Genomic DNA, 19,632 nt, shown 5'->3' on the forward strand with positions numbered 1-19,632 from the left:
AAAAAAAGAATTAAGCCATCACCCATTGAATTCCCGAAACCATGGTTAGCACCATTTTACAAAGAAATGGGAGCCGTATTTTGATTCATAAAAAAGGGACATAAAAGAATAATCAAGCCATGGTCGGCACTATTTTTGACAATATAACAAATAGTGATATCTCGTGAAGAATCAGTCTAACTAACTGCATAGCACCATCCACACTTTGATTTACATAAGTGAGCCATAAGTATAGAAAATGACATACTAGTGGGGCTATGTTACCTACTAGAATGTAGCATGGATGTGCTTGACAATGATGTAGTAGGAACTCTTAACAATGTGTCACTAAGAAAATATATAATCTACCAGTGTAGAACGTTCAAGGGGGGGATTGTAGAGTAACTAGTCTTGTGATTTAGAACATGAGGTTAGGGGATGTCTATTTCGGGGGAGTAGGTGTAGAAAAAAATAGGTTCATCAGAGGAGAATCAATGGAGGGAAAGTGGAGAAGTTAAATCCACAAGAAAAATGGAGAGAGAAAAATGGTCGACTAAGTCATTGTTAAAGACGTGAAAGTGGGAGAGAATTCAACGTTCGGTATAAACGTCATTGCCGCTGTAACGTCACGATAACCACAAACCCCTGCCCCCCCTTCCCCCCCACCACCACATGCATATCCTGCCCATCCCGGCCCGTCATGCATCCCTGCAGATGGAAGGGTTTGGCGTCCGTCAGCTGAAGTATGGGTCAGTCCTCAGGCAGCTTGGTCGACATGAACGGGGAAGCTGTAGAGGTTGTTCAGAATTTGGTCAATAATAATAGGCCGGCACCGTGTACGAGGGGTCATTGGAGACCCTCTGAAGACGAGAAGCTGAAGCTCTTGGTGGCACAGCACGGCGCTCAGAACTGGAACCTCATCGCACAACACCTTCAAGGGCGATCAGGTTGCCTTTTGCCAGTTTACCTTATGATTAGATCACAGCCCTAGTTCACAGTTTAATTAATTATCTTCTTCCTTTGGTAGGTAAAAGCTGCAGGCTGCGTTGGTTCAACCAGCTAGACCCTCGCATCAATCGAGGGGCCTTCACTGAGGAAGAAGAAGGGCGTCTACTAGCCGCCCACCGAGCCTACGGGAACAAGTGGGCGTTGATAGCTCGAATGCTTCCAGGCCGGACGGACAATGCCGTGAAGAACCACTGGCACGTGATCATGGCAAGAGAGTACAGGCAGCAATTTCATAGTAAACTTTCTAGGAATGAAAGGGCACGGCCACCTCCATTGTTCTTTCCTAAACTCACAAATGATCAGAGGCGCAAAGCTCGTCGTTTTGGGGGACGGGCGCCGTTGGCCTTCCAAGACCCTGATCTGTTCTTACATAAGTTTCCAGCTCCTATAAGACGATCAGAAGTAATTCAGGGGCAAGAAATATCGACCTTATCAGCTTCAGCCATTGCACAGACGTCTAGAAATCGGCCTCTATGCATGACCTTAAAGAGCATGGCAGTCCATCAGCAGGAACAAATGAAGGCAGTGCATGGCGGGGCTCAACAGAAAATAATACATGATGGCAACGATGACAAGATAACAGTAGTGCCCTTCATCGACTTCCTAGGAATGGGAACTTTGTAGAAGTCCTAACCGCATACCTCGCGCTATGACAAAGAAATCTTGTACCATAATCCACCCAGCAGCTCTTGACTTCAGGGAAAGGCAGCGGCTTGATTATACACAGCTTCCATTACCTTCACCAATTAGTAAGGTTTTTCTAAACCTCTCACCAAGTAAGGTTTTTCATTTCCCTCGCTCAACATTGGTGATGATTATTCATGTATTTATTGATGTATTTACTAAAAAGAAGAACTATAGTAGGGACTAGTTACAAGCATGACGTTTTTCTTGAGTGAAAAGCTACTAATGTACATCATCTCACGTGATCAAAAGAAAAACTAAAAACTCTATCTATTCTCTCATTAGTACATCATCTCACTTGATCAAAAGAAAAACTGAAAACTGTATCTATTCTCTCATGCTATCGATGCCACATACAACAACCTACTCTAAATTCTATGAATCTCATTAATTAAATCAGCTTAAATTGTCAATGTCTAGGATATATGTCATGAATCACTCCATGACAAAGTGTTGTTGGTGTGGATGTATGAATGTGAATGTGGATGTGGATGTGGATGTGCGAATGAGGATGTGGATGTGGATGTATGAATGTGAATGTGGAAATGGATGTATGAATGTGGATGTGGATGTGGATGTATGGATGTGAATGTGGATGTGGATATGGATGTACGGATGTGGATGTGGATGTGGATGTGGATGTATGGATATGAATGTGGATGTGGATATGCATGTATAAATGTGGATGTGGATGTGGATGTGGATGTATGGATGTGAATGTGGATGTGGATATGGATGTATGAATGTGGATGTGGATGTGGATGTATGGATGTGGATGTGGATATGGATGTATGAATGTGGATGTGGATGTGGATGTATAGATGTGGATATGGATGTGGATGTACGAATGTGGAGGTGTAGGTGTAGGTAGAATAATGAATGCGAATGTGTATGTGAAATGATGTGACGTCGATATGAGTGAATGGATGAGATGTGATGACATGTGAATTGGAATGTGAATAAATGATGTGATGAATCTGATGTGAAGAGATGGAAAATGATGTGATTGGATGAGAATGAGTAAACATATGAATGGAATGTGGAATAGGTAATGTGGACTGATGATGGATAATGTGGAAAGACGAGACTTCATTATAGAAATTGTATTTGTGACCTGTTTGTAAATGACTGTTTTATGTCAAGAATGCTGGGGAAGCATTTTTGACCGTCTTGTGAATAAGGTCATGGAGACCTAACTGATAAAGTTACAACAGCTCACGGAGAGTTAACGGAGGACGTCTCACGTAGCAAGGTCAGCCGAGGTCTTGACCAGCCTCCTCGGTTCAATTTAAATGGTGAGCTTCCGGCACGGTGGATGAGGGACCAAGGAAGCGGCCTATGAGTGAAGCGCTAGGTGACCTGCGAGGGATCCTAGAGGGTGCTACGGTGCTCGGGCTCTGGGTCGCCGAAGATACCCACACGTGCGTCGTGGAAGATATTGAAACAAGGAGTAAGAGTTGTTTTCTGGAACCGGGCATGGATCTGGTTGACTGACCTTGCTGCTCCTCAACGGATGAGTCCATGGCTCTTTTACATGGATCTGTTGGTTGATCTTGGTGATCTTCAACGGAGATTCCATCTTGATTTTTATAAGTGATTATATTGCCGGGTACTATGAGCTAGGAACTATTAAAAAGGCCCCTGAGTGGATAGGTGGTGAGCGTTCTGGTTGCCAATGATGCCATAGATACTCCGATGAAGGAATGATTGGAAATTAAGATTCAACCGGATATTTTGGAAGATTGTGATCAGTGATACTATGATTTCATTAAATGATTGTTTTAAAGATGGCTGAATCTGTGAAAAAGGCAATTTTATATTGGGTGTGTAAGTGGCATGATTGGTATTAAATTTGCATGAATATTCGGCTAGGGGACCTGGGAACTCTTTTCCCTAGTACCCGAGACAAAACCTAACCAAATTCTAAATTGGATCCCATCACTACAGTGGTTGGGTGGTTGGCTAACCCATGGGACTGGATGGGATTAGGCTGGACTGATGGATCCGTAAAATGAGACTCCTTTCTGTTATTATGATAGATGAAGTAAATCACGGATAGTAATTGTTCTATGGATAGGAATCAACGGTTGTGCCTCTTGATAGAGAAAAAATCGTTGATCTCTATGATCCAAGTGTAAGTTTCTTCCTTGATCTGGCCAAGTATCTTTATAGGTGCGGTCAGATCAGTTTGGTCAGTAATGATCTTGACTACGTTAGAGTAAAATTGTATCTTGGAGGAATCGCCTGTGCTTTCCGGGCAAGATAAGTTTTTTTCGAGTTCGGTTTTGGAAGAACCGAGGAATTAGTCACCTGTCCGGATATCCGTGGGCGAGGCCCCGAGTGTACGACCCTGCCCCGTGCTAGATGTTGAGCTCTTGAGGTGTTGGAAAGGACTTTGCAGTGGATTCCTCAACTGGTGGTAAGTTGGGCTCTTCTCTGAGATCTTTAGGTGTTGGCGAGGGAGATTTGGCAGTGGGGTCTGGTTTTGGAGAAGGTTCTTTGGAGGTTGGCTTTGGAGACTTGGCAGTCTTCTTGGGGAACATGAAAAAGAAATTGAATGGAGAGCCAACATTTGCCCTCTTACTTTCTTTGTTAGATGAACGACGCTTCTGAATTTTAAATTTCACTGGTGAGTGAAACGGAAGACCTTTTGTAGCACTCTTCTCTTTGACAGGGGTCTTCTCTTTGATTGGGGTTTTCTCTTTGACAGGGGTCTATTCTTTGATAGGAGTATTCTCTTGAGCTGGTGAAGAGCTCTTCTCTTTAGCAGGTTGGCTAGGGGTCTTCTCTTTAGCAGGAGGGCTAGGGCTCTTCTCTTTAGCAGGAGGGCTAGGGCTCTTCTCTTTCTCTTTAGCAGGAGGGCTAGGGCTCTTCTCTGTAGCCTGAGGGCTCTTCCCTTTAGAATGGGTCTTCTCTTTAGTAGTGCTCTTTTTCCCCTTGGAAGATCTGCTCTTAGTAGGACTCTTCTTTCTTTCCTTCTTCTCTTTGGCAGAGGTCTTTTTCTTTTTGGATGAGCCATCCTTGACAATCCTTTATTAGGTGGAAAGGGGGAATCAGGATCAACTGGATTGATAGATCTTTCCAAAACCATAGACACTGCCTTCTCCCTTGCCAACTTACCCAAGAATCTGGATATTCATGCAACTAAGGCAAAAGAAAATGATAAAATTTCTTAATATGAGAAAGTCACTAAATGTATTGACCCAATCAATCAATGCTATTATTACATGAACTTACAGTAAGTGTTGTCATTCTAAATCTTGACTCAAGATATCTCCAAGCATTAGCAAGCACCATCCATCCACAAGATGTTGAGTCTTTCTCCAAAGGAACTTCCTGATTGTAGTACTTAAAATCTTCAAGTTTGTAGTCTTCATAGGTGGAACCTAGAAAACTCAAGATAAGTTTGGCAGCACTGCAAGCATAAAATATTGAGGGTCAACCAAACAATTGAAAACTTACAAAATATTGCTCTAGAACATAAACCATGGTAAAGTTGATTCTTACATTTTACTTCTCCCATGAATGGATGCTAAAGAATTCATAAAGATTACATCTCTATCCAATAGATTGAAGATAATAAGACTCCAATGGCCTCTGTGATAAGATGAATATTGCAATTAGTTGTGAATATTGTAATGATGGACAAAAGATAATTGAGTGTGAGTCTTACACTTCAACATAAGGGTATACAATGTAATTGCAGCATATCAAAGTTTTTTAGAAAACTTGCAAGATCCCCTTGCCTATTGAAAAGGCACTGTGTAACAAGGGGATCAACAATGGTCACTTGCATAGCCATTGAGTCAGGAAGATCCTTCATAAGACATCTGGAGACATAAACAAAACATATCAACAAAATATGGAATTTGAGAAATTCATCAAGAAAGCAAAAGGAAATCCACACAAACCTGAGACAGATAAAGAGGACTGTGTCACATATCTCAATATTGTGATTCACAAGCATACTTGTGTCTTTAGGGGCAATGTCACAATAAACCTCATCCTCTCCATGCATGGAGACATCTACTACCATTTGACCTGTTACATTCTGATAAAGTTCTGAATTGGATGCATGAAGAATTTCAGCTTGCTGAGAAAGAATGGCATCCTCTGTAATCTTCTCCTGCTCTCTATCTTTCTCCACTTCTTCTTTAATATCCTAAGCTTTTCTTGTAATATAAGTATGCGAAAGAGGCCAAAGGCACTCACCTTAACTTCATTGTCTACATGTCCAAATTCCTCACAAATTTGGCTGAACATTTCTAGATGGGGTATGGGGTCTCTAGTCCCATCAAACTTAGTGATCCGTTTAGAAATGTGAGAAGGTTTATTTCTCAGGTATCTTGGCTCTTGCACAGGTTGAGAAAGTGCCGATGGTGCATTTCTTGAAGCTACCTTCTTCTTATTTCCATGGCTATCCTCAACATTTTGGTTGTTAGTTTGGCCATGGCTAGTGTTGCTATAGGCTGGGGTATGAGGGCGAGGGAGCTAGGCCTAGAGTATAATATCCCATTTGTGGCCCTTGCCCCATTAGTGGTCCATCATGTACTTTGTTAGGGATCCACATGGTATCTGGGACTACAACAAATCGAAAAAACAACAACATTTTTTAACAATGTTTTTAAAGTGTTTTTGGAGGAAAATGTCAGGGATAATAATGCTGGTATGAGAAGCATTTTTTCGCTGTCAAAATGCTGATGAGATGATGAGCTGTAAAAAAGCATTGCTTAGTAGTGAAAAAGCATTGTTATACTATAAAACATAAAATGCTTCTTAGTAACATGGCGTGCAAAAAGTATCCCTCTTCTTTTGCTGCCACATCATTTTTATCTTTTGAATGCACTAAACTTGGTACTTTGAGTTTTTTTACAGGTTTATGTCTAATCTATCTCTTCTACCCTATCCTCCTCAAGCTCAAGCAAGGTATGTCATCTCTTTTCCTTCATCTCCTACGCAAACAAGCTTTCCATGAAAGCTTTCTTGTGAGTATTTCCCATCTCTTTCCTCTCTTTTATTTTTTTTCCCATTATTTTTCCTTCTTATTGAAGCTTAACCCTAACCATAGATTCTACATGGAAACCATAGTTAAGAGCTCTCCATTAAAGCTTCACAAGGTAAGAGATCTTGATTTTTCTTTATACTATTTTTTCTTAATTTGGTTTGATTCTGTAGGATTTCAACACATACCATCATCACAAGGTAAGAGATCTCTTTCTTATAGGTTTTTTCTCTTATGCTTCTACATGTTTATAGAGTTTGTATGTTTTAGGGCTTAAGATTTGGGTTTGTTATTAATAACTTTTTTCTTAATTTGTTATAATTTTATAGGTTTTCAACACATACAATCCTCACAAGGTAAGAAATCTCTTTCTTGTATGTTTCTTCTCTTAGGCTTTTACATGTTATAGGGTTTGTAAGTTTTAGGACTTTTAAGATTAGGGTTTAATATTTTTTCCATGCTCTATGGATAGCCTTTTGAGATCTATGCTTCTGTCAAGAGGTGGCCGTATGCCTTAGCCTCATGCATGAGGCTAATTCATAAAGCTTATGCATAAGGCTAGTGCATAAGCCTCATGCTTGAGACTTTTGAATTAGACATATGCATAAGCCTCATGCATGAGGCTTATAGATAATCTTTATGCGCATGAGTCTTATATGAATAAGCCACATGCATGAGACTTGTGCACAAAGCCTCATGCATACGTCTCATGTATAAAGCTTATGCATGAGGCTGAGGAATTAACCATAAACCTCTATGCATAGTTTTTAGAGAACTATGCATATCTCAAGAGGTGGCCACATGCATGAGACATATGAATAAGTCTCATGTATGAGGCCTATACATGATCATGTCGGGTAGCTTCCAATGCATGTTGGGTACTACCTAGGCATGTCCATAGGTTCCAATGCATGCCGGTAGCTTCCAATGCATCTCGAGTGCTACCTAGGCATGCCAATAGCTTCCAATGCTACCTAGGCATTTCGGTAGCTTCCAATATATGCTGGTAGCTTTGAATGCATACTAGGTGTGCTACCTAGGCATGCCAGTAGCTTCCAATGCATGCCTGTAGATTCCAATGGATGTCGGGTGCTACCTAGGCATGCTGGTAGCTTCCAATGCATGTCGCGTGCTACCTAAGCATGTCCGTAGCTTCCATGCATGTCGTTCCAATATATCTCGGGTGCTACCTAGGTATCCTGATAGCTTCTAATGTATGCCAGTAGCTACCTAAGCATGCCAATAGTTTCCTATGCATGTAAGGTAGCTACCTAGGCATGCTGGTAGCTTCCAATGCATGTCGATAGCTTTCGGGTACCAAGAGTTTAAGTTTGCATAAGAGTTTTAAGTATTTATGTTTCTTCTTGGATAGATGGCAAATAACTTATGGCATGATATTATACATGAAGGAGTAGATATCCCAATAATCTTTGTAAGTATATATTAGCATCAGTTTGTATCTTACCTTTTAAGAAAATAAGGTTACCTTAAATAATAACATTCAATCAATGCTCATTTGTTTGTATGTCTATAGCTTGAATCAATGGACCTCCCCCCTATGCAAGATGAATATGATTTTGCATTACAATAAGGTTTGGAATCTCTCTTTGAAAGGGTGCAAGACAAAGGATTGATTGTTATTTCTAGAGGACATACATCTCTAAACCATAACCTCTTTGTTTTTCGCAAAACTAATTTTCACTTGTATTAGTTTTATTGTGTTTTAAGATCATGCTACTACAAATCGTGTAAACAGTGGTGCAAGAGAAGTAATGAAAATGTGAGAGAAGAGGGTGGAGTTGCAGGGACAATAATAATAGAAATGCATGAGATGTAGACCCCCTCAATGTAACCCCTAACTCCATATATTTTCATTATTTTTTATTTTGTGTATGACCTTTTTGGACTCATATACTTATGTAATTTCACCAAGTATTGTAATAGAATTACAACATTTGCGAACCATGAGTTCTAATTGTCATTTTTTTGTATTTATAAAATTTTACATTACATGTGTCCATGACGATGAGTAGGGCATGAACTTTTGTTAGTTTTATTGTATTTGTTTTTTCTTTTTAAATTAGGGTGGAGTCCTGTGGTGATGACTCCCCAGCTTTCCCCAACTTTTACTGTATTTGATTTTTTTTAAAAATTTGGGGTAGATAAGGGAGTCTTGTGATGACTCCCCAATCTGGCCCAGTTTTTTTTTCCATGTAGTTCTATCGCTACTCAGCAATGAAAATAACAGCTAGCGATATTTTGGTATAGCAGGTGATATTTTGTTGCTATTGTTGCTACTGAAGTGATCCTCTTGCACAGTGAAAATAACAGTTTTTCTGCCAAGCAAAATGGGCCTGATATCTCCCTACCCTTTTAGTTATAAAAGCGCTGGAATTTTCACTACTACACCCTCATTATGTTGTTGTAGTAGGATACACTCCAGGAGAGGCGCATAGTGGTAGTATGTAGGTTCTGTGTAGTGGTTGAAATATTTTGATAGGGCTCTTTCCCTTTGAGTGATGAGAGGTCTCTGGAACTTGGTGAGATAGCTCCTGACCTAAGTTTGGTGGTAGCCTATGGTGTCCTGGTATAAATCTGTCATTCTAGACTATGGGATTAGGCTAGATTAGGTTACTAGGGCTCTGCCCCACCTCTCATCTAGGATTGAGGGGAGGGGTGGAAGTTCTCTCTGGCTAACGTTCCATACATGTGTCCTTAGGATAAGGCTATTTTGATTGTGTGTTTCACAGGATATAGTTTCTTAATCTCAAGGCAAGACTCCTTTGTAAATGTGCGGGTCTTTCTCGCAAATCAATGGTCTATCCATGCACTCGGCAACCAATCCTCCTTCGAGAATACCTCCATCTAGGATTGAGGGGAGGGGTGGAAGTTCTCTCTGGCTAACGTTCCATACATGTGTCCCTGGGATAAGGCTATTTTGATTGTGTGTTTCACAGGATATAGTTTCTTAATCTCAAGGCAAGACTCCTTTGTAAATGTGCAAGGGATCTTGGGTCTTTCTCGCAAATCAATGGTCTATCCATGCACTCGGCAACCAATCCTCCTCCGAGAATACATCAGTTCCTTAGCATATGATTGCTCTTTATGCTCCCTTTAATGCACTTTATTGATTTTTAATTATGATGAGGTAGATGTGGGTGGAACTTATCAGGAGACACAAACGGTTGTGGCTTAAGAAGCATACGTCCGTACGTTTGAGAAATGAATGCCTAATCACTTCTCTAAAAAATTGGCCAAAACTGAATGCGCCGAGTTTCTCCTCTAGTTTCTTGATGATTTCAGCCCCTCCTTAATGATTTTTTATGTTTTTCTTTCTGTGTATGGATTAGGTTAACCCCAAGCTATCTAATGATGCCTATAATTTCTAATTAAAACTAATTATATAAGATTAATTAATAGATTAAGCTACTTACGCAAATTTTAAGCTGGTTTGAAGAAAAACAAGAAATTAATGGACTCAAGAAAAAGATTAGGACACTTGTAGTTCCTGATTTTTGATGTAGCTTCCCAAGCTTCTCATACTCTAAATGCTCCATTGGATAAAGAAAAACAATATCAAATAAAACAAACATGCATATCATAACATACTTCTACTGATGGATTTGCATTCCAACCAGGCAAATCAAGGCTCTAGCTAGTGATAGAAGGTGGAGGACCCTACGCTAAATTCATTCCCTTGACATTCACACAAAATATGTTCATCAAATGAGCAAGCTTCCTTTCAGAAGAGAGATAGAAAGGAGAGAATGCAAGGGTTGGTTTGGGGACTAGCAACTAGCCAATGTTAATGAGGGTTAACTCCTTGATGTGAGGCCGCTAAGGGCTTATTCCACCTCTACTTGTGTCACTTAAGTGGAGCTTCCACAAGCTAGGTGAGGAGAAAAGAGAGAAGGATCTATGGAGAGCACTCCTACCTAATGCCTTCATGTGTGCAAGAGTGAAGGCGAGAGAGAGCAAGAAGAAGAAGAAGAAGAGGCAGGCAAAGAGAATCTCACCTACATGTACACACAAACAATCAAGCAAGCAAGAATACATGCACAAAAGCTTACCTCCATAGCCACAAGAGAGTGAGGGAGAGAGAGAAGGAAAATCAATTGTGATAATGGGATTGTCCCTTTTCATATTTCATAAAGCACTTATATACATGAGCTCTCTTTTTACAATGGCTGGCCACCCATTCTACAATTGGGGCCCAAAACATATTCTTCTAGCTCTATGTACACGTAGGCTTATAATCATGACCGGCATTACACAATTCGTAAGCTTGGTCATCCTATACATCGTTCTTATGAAGTGCTTAGCACCGTTTACATAAAAAATGAGTTACATGAAGCGTAACCATACTTGAAAATAATGTTAACCAGTGTGGTTAATAGATGAGATGTTCAAATTGATGTTTATCATTAAACATAAACGTTTCTTATAAATAGATTATTTAGGTTTAGCATAAAAATCAACATGTTTATCATAGATAGGATGTTTTGGTTGATCACAAACTGCAGGACATATTGATTATACAAGTTTGAGAAACTGGTGGGGCATATTTTTTTTAATGCTAAATCAAACCAATCTTCTTGAAATAAACTTAAGATTAACCATAGAGAATGGATAGGGTTGACTAATACCACCATAAGGGCATGCAAACCAATGGGAGTTTGGGTTTCCATGTTAGCTGTAAAAGCCTAGATATGCACTATTGGCATTGATTAAACCAAAATATCAGCAGCCATTTGAAAAATGTTCTTGTACTGATTAAAGTCTAAATATACACTATTGGAAGAGCCTAGAAATGCATAATTGGCAGTGATTAAAGCGTAGACACTAGCCCAAAGCGATGCTTGCAAACAGCAATACATCGCATAAGGAAGCGACATCACTAATAGGACCATTTCTTACATGATGCTCTATGATTTCAAAAAAAAAAACCAAAACAAATGGCTCCCGCAAATTCGCAAGAGCTATTCACATTTGTTGCATTGATGCCCTCTTGCAAGTAGACGCACGATTAGCTATCGCCACTGTTGCCACCACCACCGCTTCTCTTAATCCTAACATACTAACTTGCACACAAGAGAGAGGGAGATAAGAAGAGAAACAACATGAAAGGGTAGAGTTTGGAGATGTGTAATTAGCCAACCCTAATGAGGGTTAACTCCTTGATGTGAAGCCGCCAGGGGGCTCAGTCCACCTGCCACTTGTGTCTAAGTGGAGATTTAAGAGCTAGGTAGAGATCAAGGAGGGAGCTATGGAAAGATCAACCTTCACTCCATGCCACATGCATGCAAGAGGGACCTTGGTAGAGAGAAAACACAGGGGAGAGGAGAGGAGAAGCTAGAGCATCACCATCCCTACAAGCATACACCACAACAGTCAAGCATGCAAGCAACAACAAAGTAAGCATGCATCCACAAGCTGATGAGAGTGAGAGAGAAGGAGAGAAAAACTCCAATGAGACTAACGGGATTGTTCCTTTTCATAATTCATAAAATTTTTTATATACAAGAGATCCTAATTTACAATGGCCAGCTGCCCATTTACAATTGGGGGCCCAAAACTAGTCTTCCTATCTCTATGTACAACTTTTTCCTGTGACCAGCATTACACAAGGCGTAAGCTCGGTCATCCAATGTCTCTTTTATCATTGAGCACTTTGTGTGGTTATACAAAAGATAAGTTACAATGATCATAGCCATGCTTGAAAAGTAATGTTGATGACCAGAGTGGTTAACATACCCCCTCCCTAATTCAGATCCCGTCCTTGGAGCTAGCCGGAACTAGCGGTAGTAGATCAAATAGGTGCATATAAAGTCGCAGTGCAAGCTAGGAGTAGGGGGTGCTCGATGGAAAACTCAAAAGCTTGTCCAGAATGTAGTCTCTATCACATCCTCAAACTTCTGGAGATGCAAAAGAAGGTAGGCATCCACATGATGCACTCGTAGTAGCCAAAACATTTCTTGAGTGCCAACCCTTTGTTGATGTCTAAGGTTGATCCCTACGTGCCTTTGTAGTAGTGGTCCCAAAATTAGGGAATGCCTCTAGTAGCGTGAAGATCAAGTTGAAGAAACTGATCGTTGTTATCATGGTTGGGTATGGGACCTTATCATATCTGTAGATGAACTCTTGGAAGCACTTGATCATGGTCTCTTCTATGTAGGGTTGTTGGGGCATGTGATGAGGAGCGAACCACAAAAAGTTAAACTGTAGCTTTGGGTTCTTTTGCTTATCCTCCTAGAAGAGGTTCCAAGCCCATGGTCTTTTGATCGGCATGCACTCTGGGTGATGTGAAGGGAGCATGGTGCCTTGCAATAGGTCTCCCAAATGAATGGCTTTAGTAAAAAGGGGCACCTCCAGGCCCTGGTTGCTCACCCTTCAGATCAAAAGTGATGGGATGACCAACACCGACGGGTGGCCAATGGTAGCCTCCTCATTGTCAGGGGGTTCTCTCACCACCAAGTGCAATGCTTCGCCTCGATGTATGGACACACGACATGGATGTCCATGCGATCCACGATGCGGGTGAGCAACATGGCTGCCTGGAGTTGTTGACCAAGCAATATTTGTATGGCATGCTCAAACTTCATTTTTTTGAGGGGGTTTGCCAGTTGAGTGGATTGAGTAGAGCGTCAACTTCCTCCTGCTAAAGTGGTGGCGTCGATAGAATTTTTCCTTCTTCCCAAGGATGGGGGAAAGGGCTGTTTAGTCAGTGATAAGGGTGGAGAGGTAGGCAATGAAGAGAAACCCATGGGGGTGAGGCTAGCATGAAGCATGGGGGGAGGCTTTGCTAATGTTGAAGGTATATATGTTAGGGTTGTGTGCATGTCTGAATTCAAAGAATAAGGATGAAGGTGATGGTTAGGTTAGTGTGGGTGGTGGGGTGCAAAAACAGAGTGGTGGAGATGATTATGAGGGGAATAGGGGAATGGTGGAAGGGTGGAGGTGCCAAATGGGGGTGGGGATGGCGGGTGGTTGTGTGCTGGTGCTTGGGTGAGAGGGGGTGGGGGGTGGACGTTGATGTGGGGGAGATGAGGGTGGTGGTGGTGGAGGTGATTATTCTCCTTGGCCATTGTTGCCTCTGTTATGGCCTTCATGGTCACTACTATGATCTTTTTCATCTAAGTCTTTCGTGGCCATGCGATCTGAAATAGTCTTTTTCCTCTATATCAGCTTCCTGGGGTGTAAAGTCCATCACGAAGGCCATATGAGAGTCATAAAAATGAATGATGACCGTTGCTTCCATTACCTCAATCTGTACATGGCATCTTTGGTAAAGGATAAAAATGCTACCAACAGAGTACAGAGGGAGTTCATTGTGGTGGAGGGAGCAATAGGTAGCATTGACAATGTGCAACCCTTATGGTGAAGATGTTGAAGAGCGTCAGTTCTCCTTCGAGAGGATCAAGGATATGGACACAAGCCATCTGAGACTGAGAGATCATGGGATCAGCTAGCTTGGTTGGCTAACCAAAGAGGATATGGACACAAGCCATCGGAGACTGAGAGATGATGGGATCAGCTAGCTTGGTTGGCTAACCAAAGAGGAGTAGGTGGAATCTGCTGCTTTGCTGAGGGTGGCTTGAAAAGGGTGAGTAGGGAGAAGAGCTGGGGTTGGGGGTGAAGGAAATGAGCCCTTGGAATCTTGAACATGAGAGGAAGGAGGGTGATTCTGGAGAGGTGGAGCTTGGTGGGGGGAGGGCTAGGAGGGCTAGCTCCATTGCTATGTCCATGAGAGCATCCACCTTCTTTTATGTGGCACTAGAGGAGGGGGAAAAAGGTGTCGGTGGGTGGGCTATGTTGCTTGTGCCTCAGCTACATCCACCTCGTCCTCCTTCTCATGAAGTGTCTCTTCTAAGATTTCCTCATAGCATTGGGAAATCGAGTTGTGTCTTTTGAAGGGCCTCCTCCATGGTAGTATCTCGATGTTGCGACTCTCGGCGGGGGGCGATAGATTGGGCTAAGGAGAGGTCGTGTGGGGGTGGGCCCTTTGTGTGGCTTCCTGTGCTTGCTGGAGCTGGTTCTAGAGCTCTGAGATGGTGGAGATTGCTCACACAAGCTGTTGCTCCTTTTCATCAAGCATTGTGTGGAGTTGGAGGTTGTTGATATTAGTGGGTACAAATCTTCGGCGGTTTGCCTCTGTACTCTGATGGTAGCATTTTTATCCTTTACCAAAAAAAATGCCACCTCTTACTAGTGGTAAATACAATCTATCACTTGTGTAACGAGCTCATGTGTCATGTGAGAAAAGTTGAGGACAAAGTTCAGGACTTCCCCATGTGCCACATGTACACTCTCTGCAAAGGCTTGACTTGACCTAAAGGTACCTGTTCTTACCTAACACAGGGTCTCTAGAATGTTAAAATGAGAAGAGTGAGGAGAGGAGGGGCCTGCTTCTATGTAGTGAGGAGGGAAATCGGCTCAGGTGTCTAGGGGTGGGGTTTCAAAAAGATTCTGATCAAAGAAGACTTTTTTGTCTCTCCTCCTTTGGCAGCCTTGTGTCTTGCGTCTTCATCTTCTTGCTCCTCTAGGCGGTGAGAAAACGGTCTCCTTGCCCTTGGGGTCTTGTTGATGTCACTTTGTTGGTGGTGGTCATTAGGGAGAGCATGGTTATGGAGGCATGAAAATGGGCATGGCATCTGGCCCACTTAACTGGATGGCCCTGGGAAGCTCCTCCCACCCGACTATTCTTCCCGATTCACTGGCGGCCCTCGGTGTACCATGGCTAATGTAGACATGCTGCAATGGGCTGAACTTGTGTATCTATGTGGTGGTTAAATGAAATTGCAGTTCCCTTGCTGGCATTACTAGCTCCTCCTAGATGATGTTAGCCCATTTAACTCCGTCATTGTTTATTGGGCCTCTATAAGTGCCTTTGGTCAACTTTGGGGCATTATTTACCGCACATAAGGTTGGTCAAGTCAGGGGAGATGGAGGGCATCTCAGATGAGGTCCACACTCAATTGCACTCTCTACGTTTTTCCCTCATTGTTGAGAACCTTGCCTGTGTGCAGGTTGACATCATAGGTTCCTGTAAAATATAGGTAGTTATAAAGATCCGGCATTGTTAATCCCATTTCGGATTAACAAAGATTCTCCTCCAATTGAAGACATTAATAAGTGTTATGAAAAGTTACTATAAAAGTTGTATTGAGAATCTAGCCACCCAAGGCCTTAGTTAGTAGGTTTTGGGCACCCAAGTGTGAATAGGGGCCAATTGTATATAAGGAGATTCTCAAAATTAAATGACACAATCCCCCTTTGTGCTATGAGAAATCTTGTACTTTGTCTTCAGAGAGAGAGAGACACAAAGAGAGAGAGAGAGAGAGCTCTAGTACATGTGCCTCTTTCATGCATGCATGTGTGTGAGAGAGTGAAATGTTGGTTGCCTTGTATTCATGGTAAGAGCAACTCCGCGAGCGACGGCGGTGGTAAGAGTGTGGAGTGGTGTTCAGAGGAGTGGAGCTTCCAAAGAGAGCTTGGGGAGCCTCAACAAGGGATACGAGCTTGAAGCATTACCCAACGATTGTTGTGTCTATTGCTTCTCCCATTGATGGTTGTGTGGAGTTCCTTCTTGGGAGGTGCAGCAGCCCATAACAATTTTGGCGTCGCCTGTTGGGAAAACACCTTTGTTTCTTCCACCCTCTTAGAGCTTTAGCTGCCACAATGTAAGATTCATCATTCCTTTGCATTTAGAATGTGCAATGTAAAGAGACTGTGTAGATAAGATGTGAATGGTAGAGAATAAATCGCTGAAAATCGTGTATTGAATGAATGGGTGAATACTTGATAGAGATTAGAGGGAAGCTACATTACTTTTTCCTTTTAATTTTGATACTTTTTTCACCAATCGTGCAATCGTGAGCTAGCAGGGGTGACACCTTGTTTTTTTTTTTGTAAAAATTTATAAAATATACAAAAATAAAGAGCCATTGGTCGTGTTAGTAACTTGAATTACATCTCCAATCCTTAGCATGACCAGTTGGTACTCCAAAACATCAATTTGTCTCAATGCGGTAGTCTAACACATGAGTGAACAAAACAGTTCATGATGTGAACCATTTCCTGCTACTTCACGGGGGGCCGTGAAGCACATCTCCCAGCCAATCAGCGCCAAGATTACCTTGCTAAAAATATCGGGCCTTATCTTGACAAATCTCACACAATGTAAATGAAGAATCTTCTTACGTGAGATAGCAGTGAAGCATTTCACGATGTGAACCATTTTCTGTTTCACGGCGTGAACCATTTTTTGTTACTTAATGGGTTAAGCCTTCACGGCCTAACACTTCATGCCTTAGCAGCTCATGAGCTAACATCTCACGGGGACTGCTAGTTCACAAATTGAGGGTTGTCAGTAAGAAAGGTACTCTAATTGCATTATTTGGGTCTATCTAACGTGAATTGAAGTAATTCTGAGCTTAAATAATCAAAACGTGAAACCTTAGTTGCCGTAGTGCGAGGAAGAGTTCATGACATGAACCATTTCATGCTATTTCACGACGTGAATTGCTCCTTGCTACTTCATGACACGTGAAGCATTTTATTTGGTTTCACACAGATATATGTTACTTCATGGCCATAAAAGGCTGCTTGGCAGAAAATTAGTTGAAAACATTAGAGGGGCAATTTCGCCTAGAGGTATCAAATTACACTCTCATGCACTAGAGGTCTGATTGTTTGGGTTGTCTTGCTGGAGGAATATTTAGAATTTCAAAAGCCCTCATATCTTGACTTGGAATGGGTTCCAAAGCTTTGTCAAACTTGTATCTAAGTCTGGACACAAGCACAAAATCTTTGCTCATGGGAGTGATCCTATGAGCAAATGCAGCAGCAATGTATCCATCATTCATAAAATCGATTAAAAAATCCTCAGCAGCCTCTTGAAGACACATAAGGGTCTGTGACTCCCATCGGACTTTATCAAGATTTGTATTTCTCATTTTGCCAATTAACCTTTCTGATATGTCCCTGACAACCCGAATAAATGGCAGTCCAGGGATGAGAAGACTAGTAGATTTCTGTGCCGCTCTGATCTCTCTTAGTGACCACCTGATAGTTTAATCTCTTTCTTGCTGTTGCCCTAGCACGAGGCTTTGGAGGAGGCTTTTCTTTTCATCGACAACTGGCTTTTTGGAAGATCCTGGTTTGTCTTGAGCTTTTTCAGTCTCCAAAGGGGCGTAGACTTTCCTTGCAGTCTGTTTTGTCCTCGCCATTGAAGTTAAAGAAAAAAAAGAGACCCGATCGAGGTGATTTGTGTGTTGAGATAAAAAAAAAACTTAGAGTGACCCGAACTAAGCGATGGGGCAGATCCAAAGTGGTTGGATTAGCTCTATCGCTTGATTCAGGCTATGACTATAGGAGATGGAACTAAGAGATTAAAAGCTTCCAAAAGGATTGGAAATGCTCAATCGCTTGGTTTTGGATATGTTCGAAACAAGGTGAAAATAGAGATCGGCCCTATTGCTTGATTCGGTATGGCCAAGTGATAGGGGAAAATCCGGAACGAAGCGATGAAGAAGGTTCGATTGATATGGATGAGATCTATCGCTTGATATGGGTGAGAAGGGTAAAAGGAGATTCCAGGAATTTCGGAGGAGCGATCTCGCTTGATACCGTATCGGTGAAAAATAGAAATGTTTTCAAGAAAATTAAATTTTTATACCTCGAATCCGTCGTACATAGGACCGTTGGATATACATGTCATGCAATCATTTTTGCCACCTGGCACGAACGGTCACTATTTAAGGTATTTTTGCCATGCTCCACGTGCTCCATCGGATATTCTCAAAAACTCTCTCTCAATTTTTTTCTAGTTTTCGCTTAGTCGGGCTCTGCCATATAGTGACTTCCAAGCTCTATTTTGCAAAACTCTCTCTTTTTTTTTCGAACCTTCAAATTGCCAAAGCCCGCACCAAGCGATAGAAGCATTCCAAAACTTTTGGACCACTTATTTTTGCTTAGTTCGGGCTCTTTCATATAACGACTTCTAAGCCTTCTTCAGAATTATTCCAGCATTTTTCTCAAATATCACAATGAGTAAAAGTGTTGAGGGACGACATGAACTTGTTGAAGAAAGCCCAAGTGAAAGACTCTTGAATGTTATTTTGCAAGATGGTCATGACATGAAGGTATACGTAGATGCAGTGGAGATATTCAATCCAAGGTTTGTTCTTTCAGATGTTTTGATGAAGCTTAAGGACATTCTTGAAGAGGAGTACAAACAATTTGAAATGTCAATTGAAGCTCATTGTTTTCATATCGGAGACAATGATTTTTGTCACCTTACAGATTTTACTCAGCTGTCAGTGGAGAAAGCCAAAGTTACAAAGAGGTTCAGTAGATTTTCAAATAGAATCTCTTTCACATGCCCTTCATCCATTTCTTGTCCAATTCATAAAAAGCTTTGTAACCTTGTCCCCAAAGATGTCTCCTTTCTTTTCTTTCTATTTTTGAGAGCAGAAATACAAGATAATGAGCAAGAATCAGAAATTGATGCAGAGAAGGAGGAAGAAAACTTTAATGTCACCACAGTCTCAAAGCTAGAGAAAAGTGAGATTTTAGAAGAGGAAGAAATTGATGTTCAAGCTGAGAAGAAAGAAAGTGCAAATCTTGATGTTGCTGAATTTAGGGCTTTCACTGTTATCGAAGAGCCCTCAGAGGAAGCAAGCATATATGAATCCTCTGTTATTGTTCCAAGCCTAACTTTCTTCTATATCAATGAGAAATATTTTATTCCTTTGTCCTATCTTCAATGTCTCTTCAATATCAGGGAAGACTACTGTATTGCAGCAATTTCAGAAGCTTGTGAGGTGACCAAAGACTTTATTGATACAGAAGTAGAGTTAAAGGAAGAGTTTTTGGCACTTGATTTGCAAACATCTGACCACTCATTTATCCCTGCTCTCCTGATGCACTTGCCTTGTGCCTTAAAAGAGTGGATGAGG

General features: G+C 41.5%; 1 protein-coding gene across 1 annotated transcript; it reads left to right on the forward strand.

The window, feature by feature from the left end:
- The first annotated feature begins 682 nt into the window (after nt 1–682).
- Nucleotides 683–1,933, forward strand: LOC147621156 (transcription factor MYB117-like). The gene is made up of 2 exons (XM_086824499.1): nt 683–926; nt 1,007–1,933. Exons 1-2 carry the CDS (start codon nt 725–727, stop codon nt 1,609–1,611), a joined length of 807 nt encoding a protein of 268 aa, XP_086680625.1. The 5' UTR covers nt 683–724; the 3' UTR covers nt 1,612–1,933.
- The last annotated feature ends 17,699 nt before the right edge of the window (nt 1,934–19,632 follow it).

Source organism: Cibotium barometz, chromosome 30, assembly GCF_041138505.1.
Source record: "Cibotium barometz isolate CiBa-2024 chromosome 30, ASM4113850v1, whole genome shotgun sequence".
Lineage (NCBI taxonomy): Eukaryota > Viridiplantae > Streptophyta > Polypodiopsida > Cyatheales > Cibotiaceae > Cibotium > Cibotium barometz.